At 41.8% G+C, this 19,544-nt stretch overlaps 2 protein-coding genes across 9 annotated transcripts in view; one reads left to right on the forward strand and one right to left on the reverse strand.

Moving 5' to 3' along the window:
- TSC22D1 (TSC22 domain family member 1) overlaps nt 1–11,880 on the reverse strand; it is a 126,999-nt gene extending 115,119 nt beyond the window's left edge. For 4 of the 8 annotated variants that reach the window (XR_003519433.2, XR_003519434.2, XM_027591324.2 and 1 more), the window contains exon 1: nt 8,461–11,880. Coding sequence is in view for 4 of the 8 variants with exons in the window: in XM_027591324.2 (XP_027447125.2) it covers nt 8,461–11,294 (2,834 nt within the window). In the remaining 4 variants the exon portion in view is untranslated. The remainder of the gene's footprint in view (nt 1–8,460) is intronic. The other 4 variants (XR_003519435.2, XM_027591326.2, XM_027591330.2 and 1 more) reach the window with 3 other exon arrangements.
- Nucleotides 11,482–15,167, forward strand: LOC113920443 (wiskott-Aldrich syndrome protein homolog 1-like). Its single transcript, XM_027590687.1, has 2 exons — nt 11,482–12,424; nt 13,101–15,167. The coding sequence occupies exons 1-2, from the start codon at nt 11,482–11,484 to the stop codon at nt 13,319–13,321; spliced, it is 1,164 nt and encodes a 387-aa protein (XP_027446488.1). The 3' UTR covers nt 13,322–15,167.
- Nucleotides 15,168–19,544: the final 4,377 nt, after the last annotated feature.

Here is a 19,544-nt window from a genome sequence, read left to right on the forward strand (position 1 = left end):
GACTACAAGATATAATATCAGAGAAATGCGAGAATGTATGCAAGAGGCTAGTGAGGAAGCTACTGCAGTACTTTAAGTAAGAGGTAAACATGTCAGACTGGAGTTGGGGCAATGGGGGGGCAGCAGATGAATTCAGGATATATTTTGAAGGTTATGGTCAGGATGTACGGGGTGAGATAAAGGCAGTTATCAGGAATGGCCCTCAGGTTTCCAAAGTGAAGAACTAGTAAGAAACAGTAATTATTAAAATGAAGATGAACAAAACAGAAAGAAATCTGAGGTTAGGTAATGAAGAGATAAGTTTGTGCTCTGATGAGACTATGAGAACACAAGTGGAGATGCTTTATGAAGGCAGATAACGGTATCACCCTAAAGCTAAGAGAAGTGTGGGCTAGTGGTGTGCATTCAGAAACTGATAGCATACAGACTGTATTTAAAGTCACCGAGCAGATGATCACTTAGGGAAAAGGCAGTAAGTGGGAAGAGGACTCAGAAATCTGAAGAAACTCCAACAGAGTCTGACAGAGTAGGTGAATCTGAGAGAGACTTAAAAAAGGGGGCCGGAAAAGTGGGAAGAAACTAAAAAGGAGATCCCTGAAAGGAAAACAGAGAGTTTCAAGGAGGAGGAAAAACAAAGGTCAACTAGGCTCACTGATGCTGAAAGGTCAAGTAAGATTTCCATGTCAAACCGACTGGTGAAAAAGAAATAATGGGGGGAAGGACATGTGAATATATGTTAAACTAGAAAAAAAAGTCAACCTAGAATCTAAAATTAATTATAAATAGTTCTTTAAAATAATGTAAACATGTAATTCGTGTAATTTCTTTTAATGGGCCATTAAAGCATATTCTTACCATGACATATTCAATGCTAACAACACGGTGACACAGCAAAAACCAACCACCAGGGTTCCAACATTGCAGCATGCTTCTAATATCGCAGCACCAGAACAGGTCATGCTTTGCATAGTTTCATAGTTTTAAATTCAACTTTCTAAACAAGAACCAAAATCTACTTGTTTTACAATTCTGAAGCCAAAATTACAAAGACTGTGTTTAAATTAGAAATTAAAATAGTTTTCCTGAAAAGATAATCTTCAACTTTCAAAAGAAAAAAAATATTAAAATTAATGCATTTAATATTTGCATGTCTACTGTATTCCAGATACATCAGTGTGATGACTTTAACCACCTTTTTCTCACCAAGGGCTTATGGATAAACATCAGTATGTTCTATGGTAATTCTATTATTTGCACAAATAAACAAATCAAAGAAGCCTGCCTTTTTTCAGGTTTTCAGCCACTCTAATATTATTTATGGGCATCAGCCTTACCTCTCATTGGCTTTATTGGTAGAAATACCAAAAGACTTTTAATTGGAAAAATGATTTTTAATATGAGCTGTTCTACTGCTATGTATGTAACCAGAAACAGCTCCACCTCTCTAATAAACTAAGCTTCAGTTTATTCACCAGTAAAACAGAAAAAAACTTAACTCACAGGGTTGTTTAGTTGGTTTAATGTGATAAGAAATATTAACTGAATCTAATGTGAACATTTCTAATCACTTCTGTGAATTGAAATGCCAAGTTATATACTATTCTTATTTCTACTGGATATAAGCCATGCAATTCCACTCTTAAAAATGTATGTACTTATTATAGATCAAATCTTGGAGCAATGACTTTATTAAAATTAGCATCATTCTTTACATTTAATAGTGCAGTATTCTACAGTTAAGATAGGTATACAATGATAGTAAACACAATTTATATCCCTTTTCTAAAAACCCACTAAAATTACCAAAAAAAATGAATTTTTAAGATAGACATAAGCCCACAAAAATTGAGAGAACGGGTGAAAAGACAATAGCAACAAAAATTTGGAAGCTGGAAAGCAGATGGTTGAGTGACAAATGACTTAGCAAACACTAGAAAATCAAATCTTTAGCAAACAGTGGAGAAAGCCAAGAACAAACCCAATTTAAACTGTAAAATCCCCAAAAGACTCAGCAATTGGCAGTATCACATACATCCATAGTGGGATATGGGGGAGAGAGGGAGCTAAAATAAGGAAGATTGTTTAAAAGTCTTTAAAGAAGTAACCAGCTCCACTGATCCCGACTGTCCTTCCCCAATCCCAACAAAAAACCGAAAATACATTGTCTGGAGAATATAAAACACCTTATCTCAAAATTGAGAAAATCGGGTATAGCTGTAGACAGGAACATACTAAAAACAGGGTGATTGAGTGAAGAAATATATATAGGGATACCAAGACTCCCCCAAGACCTTTTACCCAACTTCCCTCCAGTCCCCCATAACCTTCATCTTCAGCAAGAAAGAGCCTTCTACAAGGAAATCTAACCAGCACAAAGGAAAGACATGAAGATACTGACATCAAAAGTCCTCCAACCAAACATCCCAGCCTGGTTACTATACAGTAAAGCTAACAAGTCTCACTGAGGATTTCTAATTAGCATTTTACTTCCCTATTCACAACACAACCACCAACCATCTAAGGAGAGGCTATAGTAGAACATGAAAGATAAAGACCGAAGCAAATATAAACTAAGAAAACAAACCTGGGGAACACTGAACACACAAGGAGAAGAAATCTTTAAAAAAAAAAAATATATATATATATATATATTCAGACAGCTAAAAGAAAGTATTATTGTTATTAAAGCAAGATACTATTTAAAAGGAGCAAAGTCAAAAAAAAAGTTTTGGGAAATTAAATATATGATAACATATGAAAACTCAATAGAAGTAGAGCAAAAAGAAAATGAGATGGAACATAGGAAAATACAAGAAAATTAGAAAAGTCAAGAAGGACCATTATTATCCCAATAAGAAGAGTTTGAAAAAGAAACAGAAAGTGGGAAGAAATAATCAAGACCTCATTCAAGAAAAAGTCCCAGAATTAAAAGGTTTCCAGACTAAAAGGGCACACCAAGTACTCAGCAACATGGACGAAAAGAGACCTACACAAGGACCTCTCACTGTAAAATTTCCCAACACTGTAAACAGATACAATCTCAAAAGCTTTCAGAGAATTAAAGAGAGAGGGGAAGAGAGAAAAGCATAAACAAGGCAGAAAAAAAGGAAAAACAAACACATACAGACACAGGTCACATATAATATTTGAGAAATCAGAGTGACTTCAGACTTCTCAAAAGCAATATGGAAGCTAGAAAGCAATGGAGCAAAATTATAAAATAATGCAATTTTATATGTAGTATTCTTTTTTCAATTTTTTATTGTTATGTTAATCACCATACATCATTAGTTTTTGATGTAGTGTTCCATGATTCATTGTTTGTGCATAACACCCAGTGCTCCATGCAGAACGTGCCCTCTTTAATACCCATCACCAGGCTAACCCATCCCCCACCCCCTCCCCTCTAGAACCCTCAGTTTGTTTTTCAGAGTCCATCGTCTCTCATGGTTCGTCTCCCCCTCCGACTTACTCCCCTTCATTCTTCCCCTTCTGCTAACTTTTTTTTTTCTTAACATATATTGCATTATTTGTTTCAGAAGTACAGATCTGTGATTCAACAGTCTTGCACAATTCACAGCGCTCACCATAGCACATACCCTCCCCAATGTCTATCACCCAGCCACCCCATCCCTCCCACCCCCCACCACTCCAGCAACCCTCAGTTTGTTTCCTGAGATTAAGAATTCCTCATATCAGTGAGGTCATATGATATACATGTAGTATTCTTAACCTAACCAGACAATCAAATGAATGTCAGAGTAAACTAAAACCATTTCTTTTTAAGATTTTAATTTTAAGTAATCTCTATACCCAACATGGGGCTCAAACTCAACCCTGAGATCAAGAGTCATATGCTCTACAGCCAGGCATCCCCTAAAACCATTTTAAAACATCAAGTAAGCCAAGAATGAACATGACATGGATCACAGCAAAGTGGAAATCCAACCACAGGAGAAAGTGAAGGGAATCCCACAATAGTGGTTGTGTACCAAGTCTAAAAGACACTCAGTCCAGAATGGAGGTCAGAGGGACATGAGAGACTGCCTCAGGAAGATAAAATTGGTAACAATACCTGATATGTCTGAACATCTCAAGAGACATTTGATGAAAAGTTGAATTAGTGATAATTACAGCAAAAACTAAGTCAGGGGTGGGGCAGAGACATTGAACTTCAGCCAGATCACCCTATGGTAAAGCTTAACAGTCAACAAGTCACTGAGGCTAGATAAGCTCTTTAGTCTCCTAACATGCAAGCAGCCGACCAGACCAAGAATTACCAGACATCTGAGAAAAGGCTCTGCCACAAATGGCAAAGCAAAAATGGAGAGAAAGGCATACAAAAATGGGAGAAAGGCATACAAAAATGGGAGAAAGGCAATTTGGAGGAAACAGATGAAAACTTGGTGGGGGGTACCTACTAACATTTCTATATGCTAAGCAGTATATAGAAATATATACACTATATATTCTAGTACACTATTGTACTAGATAGCTGGGGTGGAGTGGAGGGAGGCAGGCAAGTGCGGTACACTGTATAGGACAGGAAAAGTGATATTTTACGAGAATACTGAATAATCAAGAGTGATGGAATCGTAACTATTAAGAAGAAGGAGTGCCAGGAGGTAAAGGAGATCAGTTGAGTAGGTGATAACAAAGCTAAATCCTCATTTTCTATCCAGGAAGTTAATAAAACTGAAACAAAAGCACAGAGTATTTTATTTAACACACGCTATACAGGGCATGAGTTAGACACAGTTCTAAGGGCTTTCCAAATTCATTTCCTATAACAACCCTATGAGTTAGGTACTGTTACCCCATTTTTTTTAAATGAGCCAAATGAGGCACAGAGAGGTTAAATAGCCCAATATTACATAAAACTAACAGTTGACAGAGGAAGATTCAAACCTAAACAGTCTAATTCCAGAGTCCATGCTCCTAACCATCTAGCCATGCTGCATATCCAGTAGCAATATAAGCATATTGTTTACAGACTAGGAAGTAAACATGACAATCAACTAAAAGAGGTGAAAGTAACTGCTTTTGGGAAAGGAAAAATGGAAAGGAAGGGGGCAGGAAGCTTGTTTGTTTCGATAACCATGTAAATTATTTGACCCTTTGAACTGTGCAGGTACAACCTAAATAAAAATTAAAGCCTATAATTTAGTATTTTATAGTTATTTTATCTAATGCTACCGTCCTCAGAAGTAGGCAAAATGAGTATTACTATTTCATAGATAAGACTTTCATTCCTCTTTAATAAAAATTTGAGAGCCTACTACATAACAGGCATTGTATTTAGAAAATAAATATCAACTCACCTCAATGATGAGGTGAAAGAGGTGCAAAAGAGCAAGTCTTTTTATTCTTTTCTTTTCAATTTATTGCATAAATTATATGATCCTGCATCTCTAACAGTTGTGCTTATGATGAGACAATATAAATTTTAAATAGTGAAAGAAAAAGCAGAGAAAGGTCTGCTCATTAATTCATTCAAAAAATACTTAGTTCTTGCCCTTGAGGGGCTCAGAGTCTTGTGAGGAAGACAGGTAAACATAATTATAATTGAATGTGTGCAGTGCAGTTAAATAGAGGAACACCAAAAAGTGCTCAGAAAACAACATTCCCTGGGTAAAAGGAATGCTTCAGAGGGAACATCTGAGCCAAGTCGAAGGATGAAGAGAAGTATGACCAATTTCACTTAAGAGGCTGTACTAATTGTTGAAAAACACAAAAGACTATAGATCAGTGTGAAATACCTGTATCTTCCCTGTGTTATGAAGGTAAGTTCACGTTAAAAGCTAAAATAGGACATTAAGACCTTTTTGATGAGAATGAATTTTAAAAAAACAAGATACATAAACTCCTGACCTGTATTTCTAATTTTTATATTCTTGCCCAATGATCAAGTGAAAGCATTTTCCATGTGCCTAATAAACATTTTAAATTTTAAAGTGTTAGGAGTATTATTTCAAAAGAAAACTAATCTTTCATTTGCCTTACCACCAAAAAGTTTCATTGTTAACATGGTTTCTAAGTCATATATTGAAATTATAATGTACCCCCTCCTATGAGAGAGAAATTGGTGACCAAACCCCAGAAGATGCAAGTGACACAGAAGTTATCATGGGAAGAAAAGGTAAGAAGAATTTTTTTAATCATTATCACTTTTTTCTCTTGTAGATATTCTCAAATTCCCTTCCAAGGGCAAATTTCAATGAAACATTTCTTCTTCTAAGCTTTAGGAGTAAAAGAAATAATATGCAGTAAAACACCATAAAGAAAATAATATACATGTTTACCCTTATTGATCTTTATAAGTATTTTAGGGGTGACACATTTTGATTTTTCAGCGTTTAAAGGATACCTATGAAACAAACATTTTCTGGTTTTGATGACTTAACTTTGATGTTAACTAATAAAGGTTCAAATATGTAGTAAATTCAAAACAGGTAGAGTCAACTCAGATTACTTTACACCAACATTTAATCATACTTCAGTATATCTTTTTGTTCCTTTATTTCCAAACCTTTCTACATAATTTGTCCCTAATTAATCTTCATCTCCGTTACTATATAGAAAAGTTAATTTTGTACTAAATATCTTAAACTGGCCTCTATCCCTACAATTAAAAACCTAGTTCTAAGTAGCAACATCTGACTTTAATTGTCTGGAAAAGCAAGTTGTGGAAAGCTCTATCATGCCCTACCACCAGGGGAAGAAAAAAAGGAGAAAGTCATGCCAGAAGACCACAAATCATGGCAGGTTTCAATTCAAAATGCTTGGTTTTCATTTGTGTATTTCATCTAAGCTTTTATTTCTCTGAATTTAGCATCCATATAATATACCTGATTTTCAGGAGTTTCACTCAATCACACCCCTTAGATTTATAAAACATTAATATTTGGGGTAAATAATTCTTTAAAATTATAGTGAATATTAGCAATCACAGGTGAATATTAGCATATGAAACAAAGTTTTATCAATAATTATAATAGGACTATTAAGGAAACTACCTCTTAGGTCTACCTCTTATGTACAGTTTTGTATACATGTTACAGAATACATCTGGTTAGGTAACAAGGATTTAATTATACTACTGGAAAAATTATAAAAATCTTGAAAGACAAGATTTTAAATCATTTCAATTAAGCATGCTTTACACCTTTTGAGTAACTAAAAAATATATATCATGAAAACCTCACTGCAACATTTGGCCTTTGTTCTCTTTTTCTAAAACTGCAATTCTTTTAAAATACCCTCAATTTTTCCGAAGTGAAAAACCACAAATACACTTTTAGAATATAAATTTCCAATTGGTTCGATGAAAGTTCAATCACAAAAATCTCCAACTAACACTAAAATAATTAAAATGAACAGCCTTTGTCATTAACTCCTATAATATTTTGATCAAGGTTAGTCACAGACCAGCAAATCTGTGAAAAGAACATTCCTTTAAAAATCAACTTAGTTTAAAGCCATGTAGAATCATTAGAGATTTCACAACTTTTCTAGGCAGTCAGCCTAAAAGACACAATTTGATTCAATGGCATGTTTAGAGCATTATTTCCAATTCAATTACGAAAACACTGGTTTAATACTGTATTTTTGGCTTTAGGTATTTTTTTGGCAAAGAAGGGAACAGGTGGAATAGATTATCAGGAGAACAAAGTCTTATTTTCATACCTCCACAAATTCAACCCTCCAAGACTTTCCTTACTCTTTAAAATGGCTACCACCTTGATCTACTTATACAAAAGGAAAAATGTACAGGATACTACTATCAAAGATGAATCTGGTAATTTTGACAGTGTATACCCTCCTCCCCCATGACATACTTAAGATTCCCATTCCTGTTCTGTTCAGATAAAATGACCATTAAATAAGTACACAGAAGTTGGTCAATTACAGTACAAGGGCAACCTATATAACCCAGAGTAGGTCATCTTTCCTATAATGTCTGACTGGGAAAAGCAGGTAACATTATCTTTCACAGACTAAGATCAAACACAGTAGTAGAAAAGGATTGTCCAACCTAGTAAAGGAGAAACAACCATGGGAGGCACAACCCCCCTTCAAGAGATGATCACAAGGATTTTAGGAATTCAAACGAATAGACTTACTATTATACTGGTTAGCACAAATTTTCTGTTCATAATAAATCTCTTTAAAAAAGCATTTTATGAGTAACAAAAACCACTCCGTGCCCCCCAGGCCTACACGTAATGCTCAATAACTCGTCTGTCAAATAGTTTACTTATTACTTACACCCACTTGCTATCCACTCTGAAACCATTCCCTAACACTCTTGCGCTAGGGAACTTACCGCGAAAACGCATTTTCATATACAAAAATGAAAAAATATGTAATGCCTTCGACAAATGTCGTGCATACGCACAGCTACTAAACAGATTAAGTCTGAAGCTGCTGAATGTCTGCAGAAACATGGCATGAGCTTACCTCTCATCCTCGCCATCCACCAGGGGTGTCGTCAGCGGTAGCACCTTCAACGGGAAAAGAGAAGCAGAGGCTGCTAGGCTGCTGCTACTCCCATCTGAAACTGCTGACATTGCCCCACTGTCACCGCTCATAGTCTGAGGTAAGCCCACTAAGGAGGGTGCCGCTGGGCGCCTGGCATCTTCAATTTGGCTTCCAATCGCCTGAGCTAAGGATTGTGCAGAGAACTGAGTAGAACCTAGCGGGATCTGTGGTGCCAAAGGCAGATTTATATTAGTTGCTATCAAGGGAGGTTGACTAACACTTGGAACCAAATTACCATTTTGAGTGGCAGGGGTCTGTGCTATATTCTGTGGTGGAACCAAGTTTGTGGGGGCAGAAGGCATTCCAGAAGGACCAGCTGAACTAACCTGACTGGTAACAGAAATACCACTAGCAGAGGGCAGAGGACTAACTGCAGGCAACTGCTGCGAAACTTGAGCTACTGATTCTACTCCTTGTGGCTGGGGAGGCACAGGTAACAAGGTACTCTGGGGGGCAAGGACCAATTGTTGAGGAAGGCTCGAAGCACTAGTCTGAACTCCCTGATGAGTAATCGCAGTTTGAGCGGGTGGACCTATCTGTGAAGATGGAGGAGCACCTTGCTGAGTAACTGAAGGTGTGACTTGGGTAGAGGGCAGCTGCACCGCGGTAGGTATATTTGCTTGTTGACCGATATTTGCAATTTGACTGCCAGTAGGTGCAACAGATCCTGCCGTGTGAGCCTGGCCCACGGGCTGGCCAGATGCCCCTGCAGGTTGTGCCTGGATTGCAGCGGGCTGCACGGGCAGCTGGAGACTCTGCGTCTGGGCCGTAGGTATCACTGTTGTCCCTGCTGCCACTCCTGCAGCACTGGGCTGTCCCGAGGACACCGCTGTTTGAAGAACCGGCTGCGGCTGTACATACTCTGCAGTGGGATTCTGAGTCACTGCTTTACCATGGCTCGGGACCGGCTGCGTACAAACAGCCGCTTGCTGCTGTCCATACTGTAACTGTTGGGGTGGTGCCCCCGGAAGGGGGGCTTGCACTGGAGGAGCCGTCTGAGAGTATGGCAGCTGGGGTTGAGCCAAACTGGAAACGGAAGGCTGCTGACCTAAAGCTGAAGTTACACCAACCACACCAACAGGTGACGACTGGATACCAGCTGCAGCACTGAGCGTGGCTTGCAGCTGAGGATAGCTCAGTTCTTGAGACTGTAACTGTACTTGCGTGATCTGTGACTGAGAAACACCGGGAGCACCGGAGCCACTGAAGTCCATCTGCTGAAGAGCTGTACCTTGAAGAGCCGGCTGCGGCGGCGGCTGCTGCACCACCACGGTAGGGGCCCCCATCTCTCCACTTCCCACACTCTCTGTGTAGTGACTCAGTGTGCTGACGCTACTGCTCACTGAGCTCCCGCTAGTGCTCTCCCTCTCAGAAGTCACTTCTACCGGGTTTTGTTTTACAGTTTCCACCACTTTATTTATCGCCACACCTTCTGCAGCAGGTACAGCATTTTCCTTCTCATAGAACTCGGTGCAAGTCCATCTACCTTTTTTAAAGGGTTCAGAACTAGAATCTAACTTCACAACTCTGAACCTTGACGTGTTAACTGTGGGTTGTTGCTGCTGACTTGAAACTGATCCCACAGTCATCCCTGCAGCTGCATTAGGGGCACTGTTAACACCAGCGGAGGAAGAAATAGTACCATTGCCCATGCCACTCAAGATATTCACATTAACACCGCCGCTAACTCCAGGCCCAATACTCACACTAGCAGCACTAGCAATATTGCTTGCATTTATATTAGCATTACTAAGCATGCTGCTTGTCACACTAGGATTAAAACTACCCACAGCAGTAATGTTAACATTATTCATTGTATGAGTGCCAGTAACGGAACTTATACCTATACTGCCGGTCGTACTTGGAGCACGGATATTAGTCATTACAGATGCAGGTGAGCCACCCGATGATACAGCAGAAGTTGGTGCGGCCGGTATAACACCGTCAGAGCTTCCAGTGGCAGAGAGTTTTTTGGATACTGGACTCGAGGGTGGCCCTCCGGGAATGGATGTACTGGCCACACCAGCATGGGATGGATGGTGGTGCCCATGGTGTAGGTGGTGCCCATGATGAATGTGATGGTGGTGATGGAGGTGGTGTGGATGAGCATTCCCATTGATCACAACATTCTGTTGGGGAAGGTGAGGCAAATGAGGCTGCGGAAGGTGGGGCTGGTTGGGAGAGACTGCCCCAGGTGTCTCAGCTTCCTGGAAGTTATTTAGAGTCTCTTCTGAGGAGCTGCGTTCAGGCTCCCCCAAGTCAGTAGCCCTGGAAAGTGACACATCAAGGATTTCGGAAGAAGACAGATCTTCCGTGTGAGATTCATCCAGATCATCATAGCTCTCAGTGTCCTCTGCTATACTGTTGTTAGAGCTGATGCTGGCGGAGATCTGAGCCGGGGTAACGCTAGTTATCTGGAAGCCACTTTTCTTTTTCATTTGAGTTCCGCCTGGCGCAAGAGGCTGTGCCTGCAGCTGAGCCTGCGAAAGGAGGTTCAGGCTTTGTGGAGGCGGAGGCTGTGGTCCCGACGTAGAAGATGCTGCAGGAGGTGGCGGCTGGAGCAGCGACGGAGGCGGAAAATCCTCGGAAGATGTGGCACTACTACCAACGCCGGTACCTGCTGCACTGAGAGCAGAGGCGCTGCCACTACCGCTGCCCCTTCTGGGGAACATTGCCGGGTGCGCCATCTTCCTAGCACTAATGTCTGCAGCGGCCGCGGCCGCGGCGGCGGTGGACTCAGGCGGCTGGTGCATTGTGTAGGGTACCGGGGGGCGGAGGAGGCGAGTGCAATTTCCTTCTGCACCGTAAGCTTTGTATTCAAGACGCCGGGGAGGAAAAACGGGACCTGACGCTCCGCCCGGCGCGGTTCCTCCTTCTCCTCCTTCTCAGCCGAAGGCGCCGGCCGCTCCTGCCTTCGAGGGCGAGCTTCGGGAAGGGAGGATGAACGAGGGTGAACAGGGCGGCCAGGGACCCGAAGGGGGGACCCCTTCAGTCCTTCGCCATTCACTTTCCCCTCTAGTCTCACACCCCCCTTTATATTCCGCTTCACGTGGGGTGCGGGGCAGGAGGGAGGGGGGAGACAAGGCAAGGGGGAGACAAGGGGGGGTGGGAAAACCGAGAAATGCCCACCTTCTCCGGACAACTCAGAAGCCACCTCAACCCCTCCTCCCGCCGCGGCGGCGGCGGGCGCTGCAAAACCCTCCCGGTCGCTCTGCACGAAGGCAGCGCGGAGCGAGTGTCGCCTTCCCCTCGCCACCCCAGCGCCGCCGCCGCCGGCGAGCCCCGAGCTCAGTGTCGCTCAAACCTCCCCTCCCGGCCCCGCTGTCCCCGCCCGGCCCTCCCCCCACGCCCCTCAGACCCTTTCAAACCCCCTGGGCTCGCGGCGGCTGTTCCGTGAGCAAACGCTGGCCGCGGCTGGGGCCGGGGCGGCGAGGCTCGGAGCGGGGCGGCGGCGGGGCGCCCGGTACGGTGAACCCAGCAACGAGGCGCGGGCGGGCGCGCAGAGACGCCGGGTCCTCGCGGAGCACGGCCGGGGCGCGGCGGCGGCAGTGGCAGCGGGAGCCCAGGGACCGCTCCATCACTGGCAGCCATGGAGCCCGAGCATTTTCCTTCCTCAGGGCAGGCGCCTCGGCTCGGCACACGTCCTCGGGGAGGAAGGGGCCGGCGCCCGAGCCTCCCCGGAGGGCGGCGGGGTGTGCGCTAGCGCAGAAGGGTGCGAGCCGCTCCTGTCCTCTTCCTCCGCAGCCGGCTCGTCCTCACCCTGCTGCTCCCGGGGCCCGGGCGGGAGGGGGCCGCAGGCAGCGGCGGCTCCTTCTCGGCGGCGTTGGTGGCCAGACGGGCTGGTGCAAGCGACTGCAGCCGACGCCGTTCAAAGGAACGAGAGGTGGGGTTGGTCGGTGTCGGCAAACGGGGCGGGTGAGTGGGTGGGTGCCGAGGGAGGGCGGCGGGCGGGGAGGGGGCTGTGATGGTTGTTACTAGTGCTCTTCTCCGGCTCCACCGTATCCCCCAGTCTCTCGCGGCATCGAGAGAGGAGGGACCAGCGCCCGAGCGCAGGAGGAGGAGGGGCGACCGCCGGCGAGAGGAGGCGGTGGCGGTGGCGGTGGCGGTGGCGGGGGGAGGGGGCAAGCAAAAGAGAAGGAGGGAAGATGGCGTCTGCGCATGCGCCCCGGCGCTGCAGACATAAAGCCGGGTCCAGCAGGGGAGGTGCCGGGGCTTCGGGCCTTGCCGAGCGCTGGGTCTCCCGACGGAAATTGCCGAAGGCTCGCGGAGGCGCCCACGCCGGGGTGGGGGGGGACGGATTTCGGCCGGGGGAGCGAATCCGGGTCGGCCTGTGAGTTTCGGCCCGAGTGGGGGTGGGGCAGGGTGCGGGGCGCGCGCAGCTTAGGTGTGTCCGCTCTGTTCTCACACGCGGCCGGTGCGCGCGCGCGGGCACGCGGCGGGGGAGGGGGCGCGGCGGGGAGGGGCCCGCCGAGGCTGCTGGAGCCCTGGGTCTCGGCTGTACGCGCCCTGGGTGGTGTCCCCCCCGCCTGCGGAATGGGTAATGAGGCTTTTCTCCGCAGCAACAGCATCACGAGTTTCAGTTCCCAGGAGCCTGACGCCGCTGCCGCCACCGCCACGACACGACATGAGTCAGGCTTTCTTCCTTGGCGCGTGGCGGAGCCCTCCTCCCCCTCGCCGCACCTGGGCTCGCCCCCGGCCCGCGTCGCCCGCACCCCTTAGGCGGAGGCCCCTACGCCAGGAGCTGTGCGGTCCACGCAGAGCCGGAGTGTCTTCAAGATAGGTGTTGCCTTTTGTGCAGTGCCGTTGTGGCTGCCATGCGGTCCCCTCGCCCTTCGACGGGCAGGGGTGAGCTAGCCAGGCAGATGTTGCAGCTGTTTGCTATTAATTGCCTAAGTTCTTCCCGGGTAGGCTCTTCTCTAGAGATGGCGTGCTTGCACTCCATCCCTACCTGGAGGGAAGAAGGAGCCTAGCCCTGTAAACTAATTGACCTCAACAGGTGGAGCTTATCTCCAGCAGAAAGGTCTTTCCATTGAATTGTCCAGGCTATAGCCCCCACAGATTTGACTTAAAAGACAAATCTTGGTGGCAACACGAGTGCAGTGATAAATGAAGACCACCTCTTACGGTTTGAAAAGAAAAAGGGCCATCTGCAAATCCAGTTTAAAAAAAAAAACCTGCATGGTCTGAGCATAGTTTTACAGAAGCAATGTTAGGTTTGATAGGAGGCAATTTACTGGAAGTTGCTTCCCTAGCATTCCCCGTCAAAACGTTCTAGCTCTAAGCTAGAATGTACTACGAAGCGAGAATGTACTTCTCGCCCAGGAATTAACAACAAACTGATACGGAAAATCCTAGAATTTTTTTTTTAACTTAGGTTGTTGGGTAACTAAACTTTTATGGTTAGACAACTAATTTAGGAAATCTCACAAATTTAGAGATCTATAATCCTATTTCAGGAGCTTGTTTAAGCATAAAGGGCCGTAGTCTCTTAAACAGTTTGACAGACACCTAGTTGTCAATTCGGTGCATTACCTTTAGGTTACTTTAAACTATTGTCTTCATTCCATCCTTCGGTATGTCACCAAATGCACCCTAAACATCCCGTGTAGATCCTCTATCAAAGTTATGATATATTGTTGCTTTTTCTGTGGTCTCCCCCACTGAACCCAAACAGGACTACCTTTTTTACTTTAAATTGCTAATGTGGAGCTTTGTGCTAGGTAGGTACAAAGTAGGTGCGCACAAATATGTAAAATGGTGTGATAATAAACATGAACTACATTTGAAAAGATCGTACTTGTTTTAGGATATTCATGATTATGTGAATGACTGTATTTTTACATACCCATGGCCATTGGTGTATTTTACAATAATTTTTTTTAATACCCAGCAGTTCTTGTTGAAGGTGAAACGGGTGGTTAATGGTGGCCATCCATTGTTGAAATGCAAATCCGACTTGCTATTTCAACAGTTTGTGAATGGAAAATAGAAACTATCTTATCCAATTGAACCTGCAATGGAATGTAGATAGACCAAATGTGTTTCTTTGGACTAGTGTGAAAGAAAATGCTCTTGATCTCTCAGTGTTGCATTAGGTCCAAGTTTTAAATTACCCCAAACAACAACAGCTCAACACCCCCTTGGACCCTAAATACCCTCTGTGATTGTGCTGATAGGGTTAGAAGCAGAAGAAACAGTCTTACCCGAAGTTGACAGAATGAGTTGAGATAGCCCTATAAAAGCAGATACTTGTTCTGATAACCAGTAGTAAATGATAGCGTTTTGGGTTGTTTTGATTGGGGGGTGGGGGGCAACGGCCTTTTCAAATGTATTTCAGTTTTGTCTGCCAAATCACTTTCAAATTCTTGTTTAGGCTGCATCAAGCCCCAGTAAGCTATAAGGAACAACTCTGCAATTATGGAAACCTGAGTTTTAAAAATCTCTCTATATCTCTCAGTTGCCAGTATTTCTGGGAGTAGGAATACCTGAATACAAGTACGTTAAAACAAGAAGTGCTTGAACAGCTGGGTGTTGTTATGTTACCACCTTTTAATTAAAAAAAAAAAGGTCTGGATTTTTTTTTTACATTGATACTAAATGCCTACTGCGATGTGTAATGAAGTCATTAAATCCTTTGAACTCAGTACTTAGAGTTATCCTTTGCCTTTTGAAAGACTGAATTTCCCCTGTTTACATTCTGAAGGTGCAGCTCTGAATTACTCTCTATTGACTAAAAGATTAGCCTGTAGTGCAGTGTTCACTTTAGTCACTGCAACATTGCAAAGCAACGTGTATATTTGGCTGTGTTTAGTGTTTTTTTCCTACCATAAAATACAAAATTTGCTGAACATTATAACACAACTTACCTCATTGTGAGAACTGTGAGATAGGTCTGTATTTAAAACCAAGTGATTCTCCAAAAGTAATGCCCTCAAAGAGCAGGAAGGGAATACTTAACACTCAGAATGGCTGTGAATGGCAAAGACAGATATTAAAAGAGAAATGTGTGCAGGAAAGATGCCACTGTTCCACTAGTAATTCTAGCTAACCAGTGCTTCAGTCATGCAATATTACTTATCTGTAACTTTTTAAATGTCATCTGGAAAAAAAAGTCAAAATTTTAAATGAGTTATAAACATGAAAAAACACATTTTTACATATGCAGAAACTTATGCCTAGGTATATTACTGCATTTTTATAAATCAATTCACTCTCTAGAAAATTTTTTAAATGAGACCAGAAGTAGTATATGCTACTTGACTTTTGTAAATAGCACAAAATTCTTATTTTGAAATTTCTCATTCAAATTTCAATGAGTGCAGTTTAGCTTATAATTGATTGATTTTTGCAGCATTTGTTGAATTTTCAATACAAGTGTGTTTCTGGTCAGTGAAACAATTTTATATCCTCGAGGAAGATATGCTTATAAAACAAAAGTTTGACTTTAGAAATTTTTAATTTATGGTTCAGAGGGCACACTGATACACATTAGCTCATTTGAAGGAGAAGACATTCTCATTTTAGAAGTGATCACAGAGAGATTAAATAACTTGTTCAAAGTTTATACCTAAATCTGGGTACTCAGGCCCTCTTAATTTCAGATTCCATTCCTCTGTGTTGAGAGATTTTTTCTAAAAAAGCAGCCTGAACTCTAGGGACTAGTATTTTTCAAAACTCTCTTGGAGATTAATGAGTGTTCTTCTAATGCTTTTGAATGCCAAGAAAGATATATGCTGCACACACTAATTACATATAGCTTTTCTTCTGTGTGAAGAGGATAAAAGACTTTTTCCCTGTTTGACCAAATGTAAAAGTTACAGATTCTGCTATAGTCAGTCTTTTCTGACTTAATGATGTGTTAATTTGGGAATTTTCTCACAACTTAAAAAAAAATCATTTCTAACTTCTGCTACAGAACTGTGAAGTGACATTGCAAAAAGAAATAATTTGTCAATTTAGGGTTTTTTTAAGTCTATAATCAAATAACACTTGAAATTTCCCCAGATGAGAGCTAATATTTATTTAATGCCTACTCTCTACTACACATTGTTGTAAATGCTTTAAGTGTCTTATCTCAATCCTCACAACTGTATAAAATAGGGACTATAATTACCCCATTTTACAAATGAGTAAAGTGAGGCGCCCAGAGGTTGAGGTCTCACAACTTGGCAAGTGGTGGGACTGAGATGCAAATTGCTGTAATGTAACCACCCCTCACAGCTGCCTCCAGACATATTGTTAGATCAGGCTCCTGCTTAATTCTAGCTCCCAAGTTAAGTTTCTACAGAATACTCATGTTTTGATTTTTCTAATGAGATATCTCCAAAGAATCAGCACCATTTTCTCCCGATGTAGAGACATTCTAAGAAAGAGTATACATTTTACAGACTCTACTGTGGCCATGTAGGAACTGGACTTAAATGAACAGAATGATTTGATAAGTTGGATGATCTTTCACTGATCAAAAATGATGTCGAATGCTTGAAAAAAGGCATTAATCACACATAATTGAGGAACGTCGTCTATACAGGACAAGATAAATGTTTTCCCAATTTAGCAATTAGCGTTCATTGAACATGAGCGCCTGTAGAATAGAGACAATAGTAACCTAGCCTTTTCAGTATGTTCTAAGGACCAAATTGTATTTGCACATCTTTTTGAATACTTAAAGCTATAGAAATAAATACATTTATTATTTTTGTTTGTATCATAATTCTAGTAAGACCTCTGTGCTTCTACCATACATGAACCAAAACCAGGTCAAGAAATACAAACAAAGTATAGCAGCCAGTGTTTCTTTGTATTTAAAGATTAGGTTCATGAACAGTTAGGTATATCTCGAGTCTCAAAGCTCAGGGGAAAAGGAATGGCTGTTGAAGTCATTCCTTAGTATGAAGTTTTCCTTTGGTCATTCGTTTTCTCCCCCTGCTCCGACTTTATCTTTTAGAAGAAAATTGATAAAGTAGCTTTCAGTAATGTACTTAAATTGACATTTCCAGTTAATTTTATTGTAGAAGAAAAACAGGAAATCATTAGTCTTAAAGGCCAAAATCTTTTCTTATTTTAATATTTTAAAAAAAGAAGAAAAGAAAGTCTTTTTTTAAATATATTTTTTAAAGATTTTATTTATTTATTTGAGAGAGAGAGAATGAGAGAGAGCACGAGAGGGAAGAGGGTCAGAGGGAGAAGCAGACTCCCCGCTGAGCAGGGAGCCCGATGCGGGACTCGATCCCAGGACTCCAGGATCATGACCTGAGCCGAAGGCAGTCGCTTAACCAACTGAGCCACCCAGGCGCCCCGAAAAGTCTTAGATGCACACAAGATAATTGGAGTCAGAAGCATAAAATAAAATCCATTAATGTTATGACCACATAATGTTACAGGCAATAGTACTGCTTATGTATGGAAGGTGTTTACAAAATCTATATAAATGATAAAAATTATTTAATCAGATGATTTAAATGAGGAGAGGTTAGAATTTCAAAGAAAGTATGAGATGGAATTTAGGAGGAAAACCCCCAACATAATTGATTTGATTTGTTACATGCTATACACACTTGTCAAACTCAAGAAAATTAAGTATATAACTGACTCAGCCTGAGTTAAATATAAAATTAATTGCAAAGATGCCAACCAAGCTTTCCATCAAAAAACGGAAGAGAAAGTCCAGGTGCTATTTTGCCCTAGTTATTTATAGATAGGAATGGGATCACATGATAATGCCAACTCAGTGGTTCACCTTTGATGTTTAAGAGTTTCTAAACATACTCCTTATTCAAGTCATAACCAGCATTACAAAAATATTTGTTAAATTACACCTATATCAATACATATTTGAATAAAATGGGTTAATAGCCTATATTATCCCAACATTGACCCCAAATTATTTGATAAAAAGACTTTTGAAAGGAATACTTCCAACAAAAAGCATCTTGAGAAAGGAGCTAAATTTTCTTTATTCTGTCAAGCATATGATAGGCACTCAACAAGTACTTATAAAGAATTTCTTAAATCCCACATTATGTAATAATGTTGTCAACATAATTTATCACATGAACTTTACTACTAGATTTTTCACAAGATATCTCAGTAGAACATTGAGTTCAGAAATTATGACATTAGGAAACAAGCTCATTATCAAAATTTTGGTCAAGGGCATTCAATGGTATTAAATTTCCTTCTCTGTTCTTTACTTGATCTCTAAAATTCTCCTTGTCCAACCTAAGCCTATAACAACTTGCTGACTACTCTTTTTCATGGAACATCATGCCCAAAGCATTTTTTTTTTTTTGTAAACAGCAAAGTCCAGTGAAAATGGTAAGATATGAGTTGAATCTCTATCTCCTTTTCTGATAGCTTTGCGTTTGTTTAGGGACAGAGCATCATGTTAAATACCGATGAGAACTGGAATCTTCAGCCTTTGTGGATTCTGGAAATGCATTCTTTCCATTCCTAGTTTAAGGATATGGAGAATTCATGTGCTTCTTCCAGTCAGATGAGCTCCAGAACTATTTTCTAAGAACTTACTTGGCATGACTAGTCACAGACCTCCTACAAAGCCTACAAAGAATAATTTCAGATAAAATGATCCATTGTTTAGAGCTTGACTTAGTTAATATGTCTAAAAAATTTCCTAGCTTTCTATTAGTCAGAACTTTGAAGTGTTAAATGAGGGCTTTGCTATTATTTTTTCGTTTCTTCCTACATGAAATTTCTTTCTTTCTTTTATTTATGGTTGTAAAGGGTAATAGGACATGCCACCACATGCTGCTTTGATATATTGATATTTTGAGCTGAGCTATAGGCACTTAAAAAGCAAATGCAGGACTTTCTCTGAACTCCCTTTATCTGCCTGAAGACATATTTTCCAAAAGGAACTTGGATGTCATAGATGCCCTCCCCTGGAGTTTCCTCAACCAAGGAACATTGACTCTTGTCGTGGAGAGGAAACTTCAAGTTGACACCATACTCAGACAAACTGTCACAGACTATCATACCACCCA

This window comes from Zalophus californianus, chromosome 3 (genome assembly GCF_009762305.2).
Source record: "Zalophus californianus isolate mZalCal1 chromosome 3, mZalCal1.pri.v2, whole genome shotgun sequence".
NCBI classification, from domain to species: Eukaryota; Metazoa; Chordata; class Mammalia; order Carnivora; family Otariidae; genus Zalophus; species Zalophus californianus.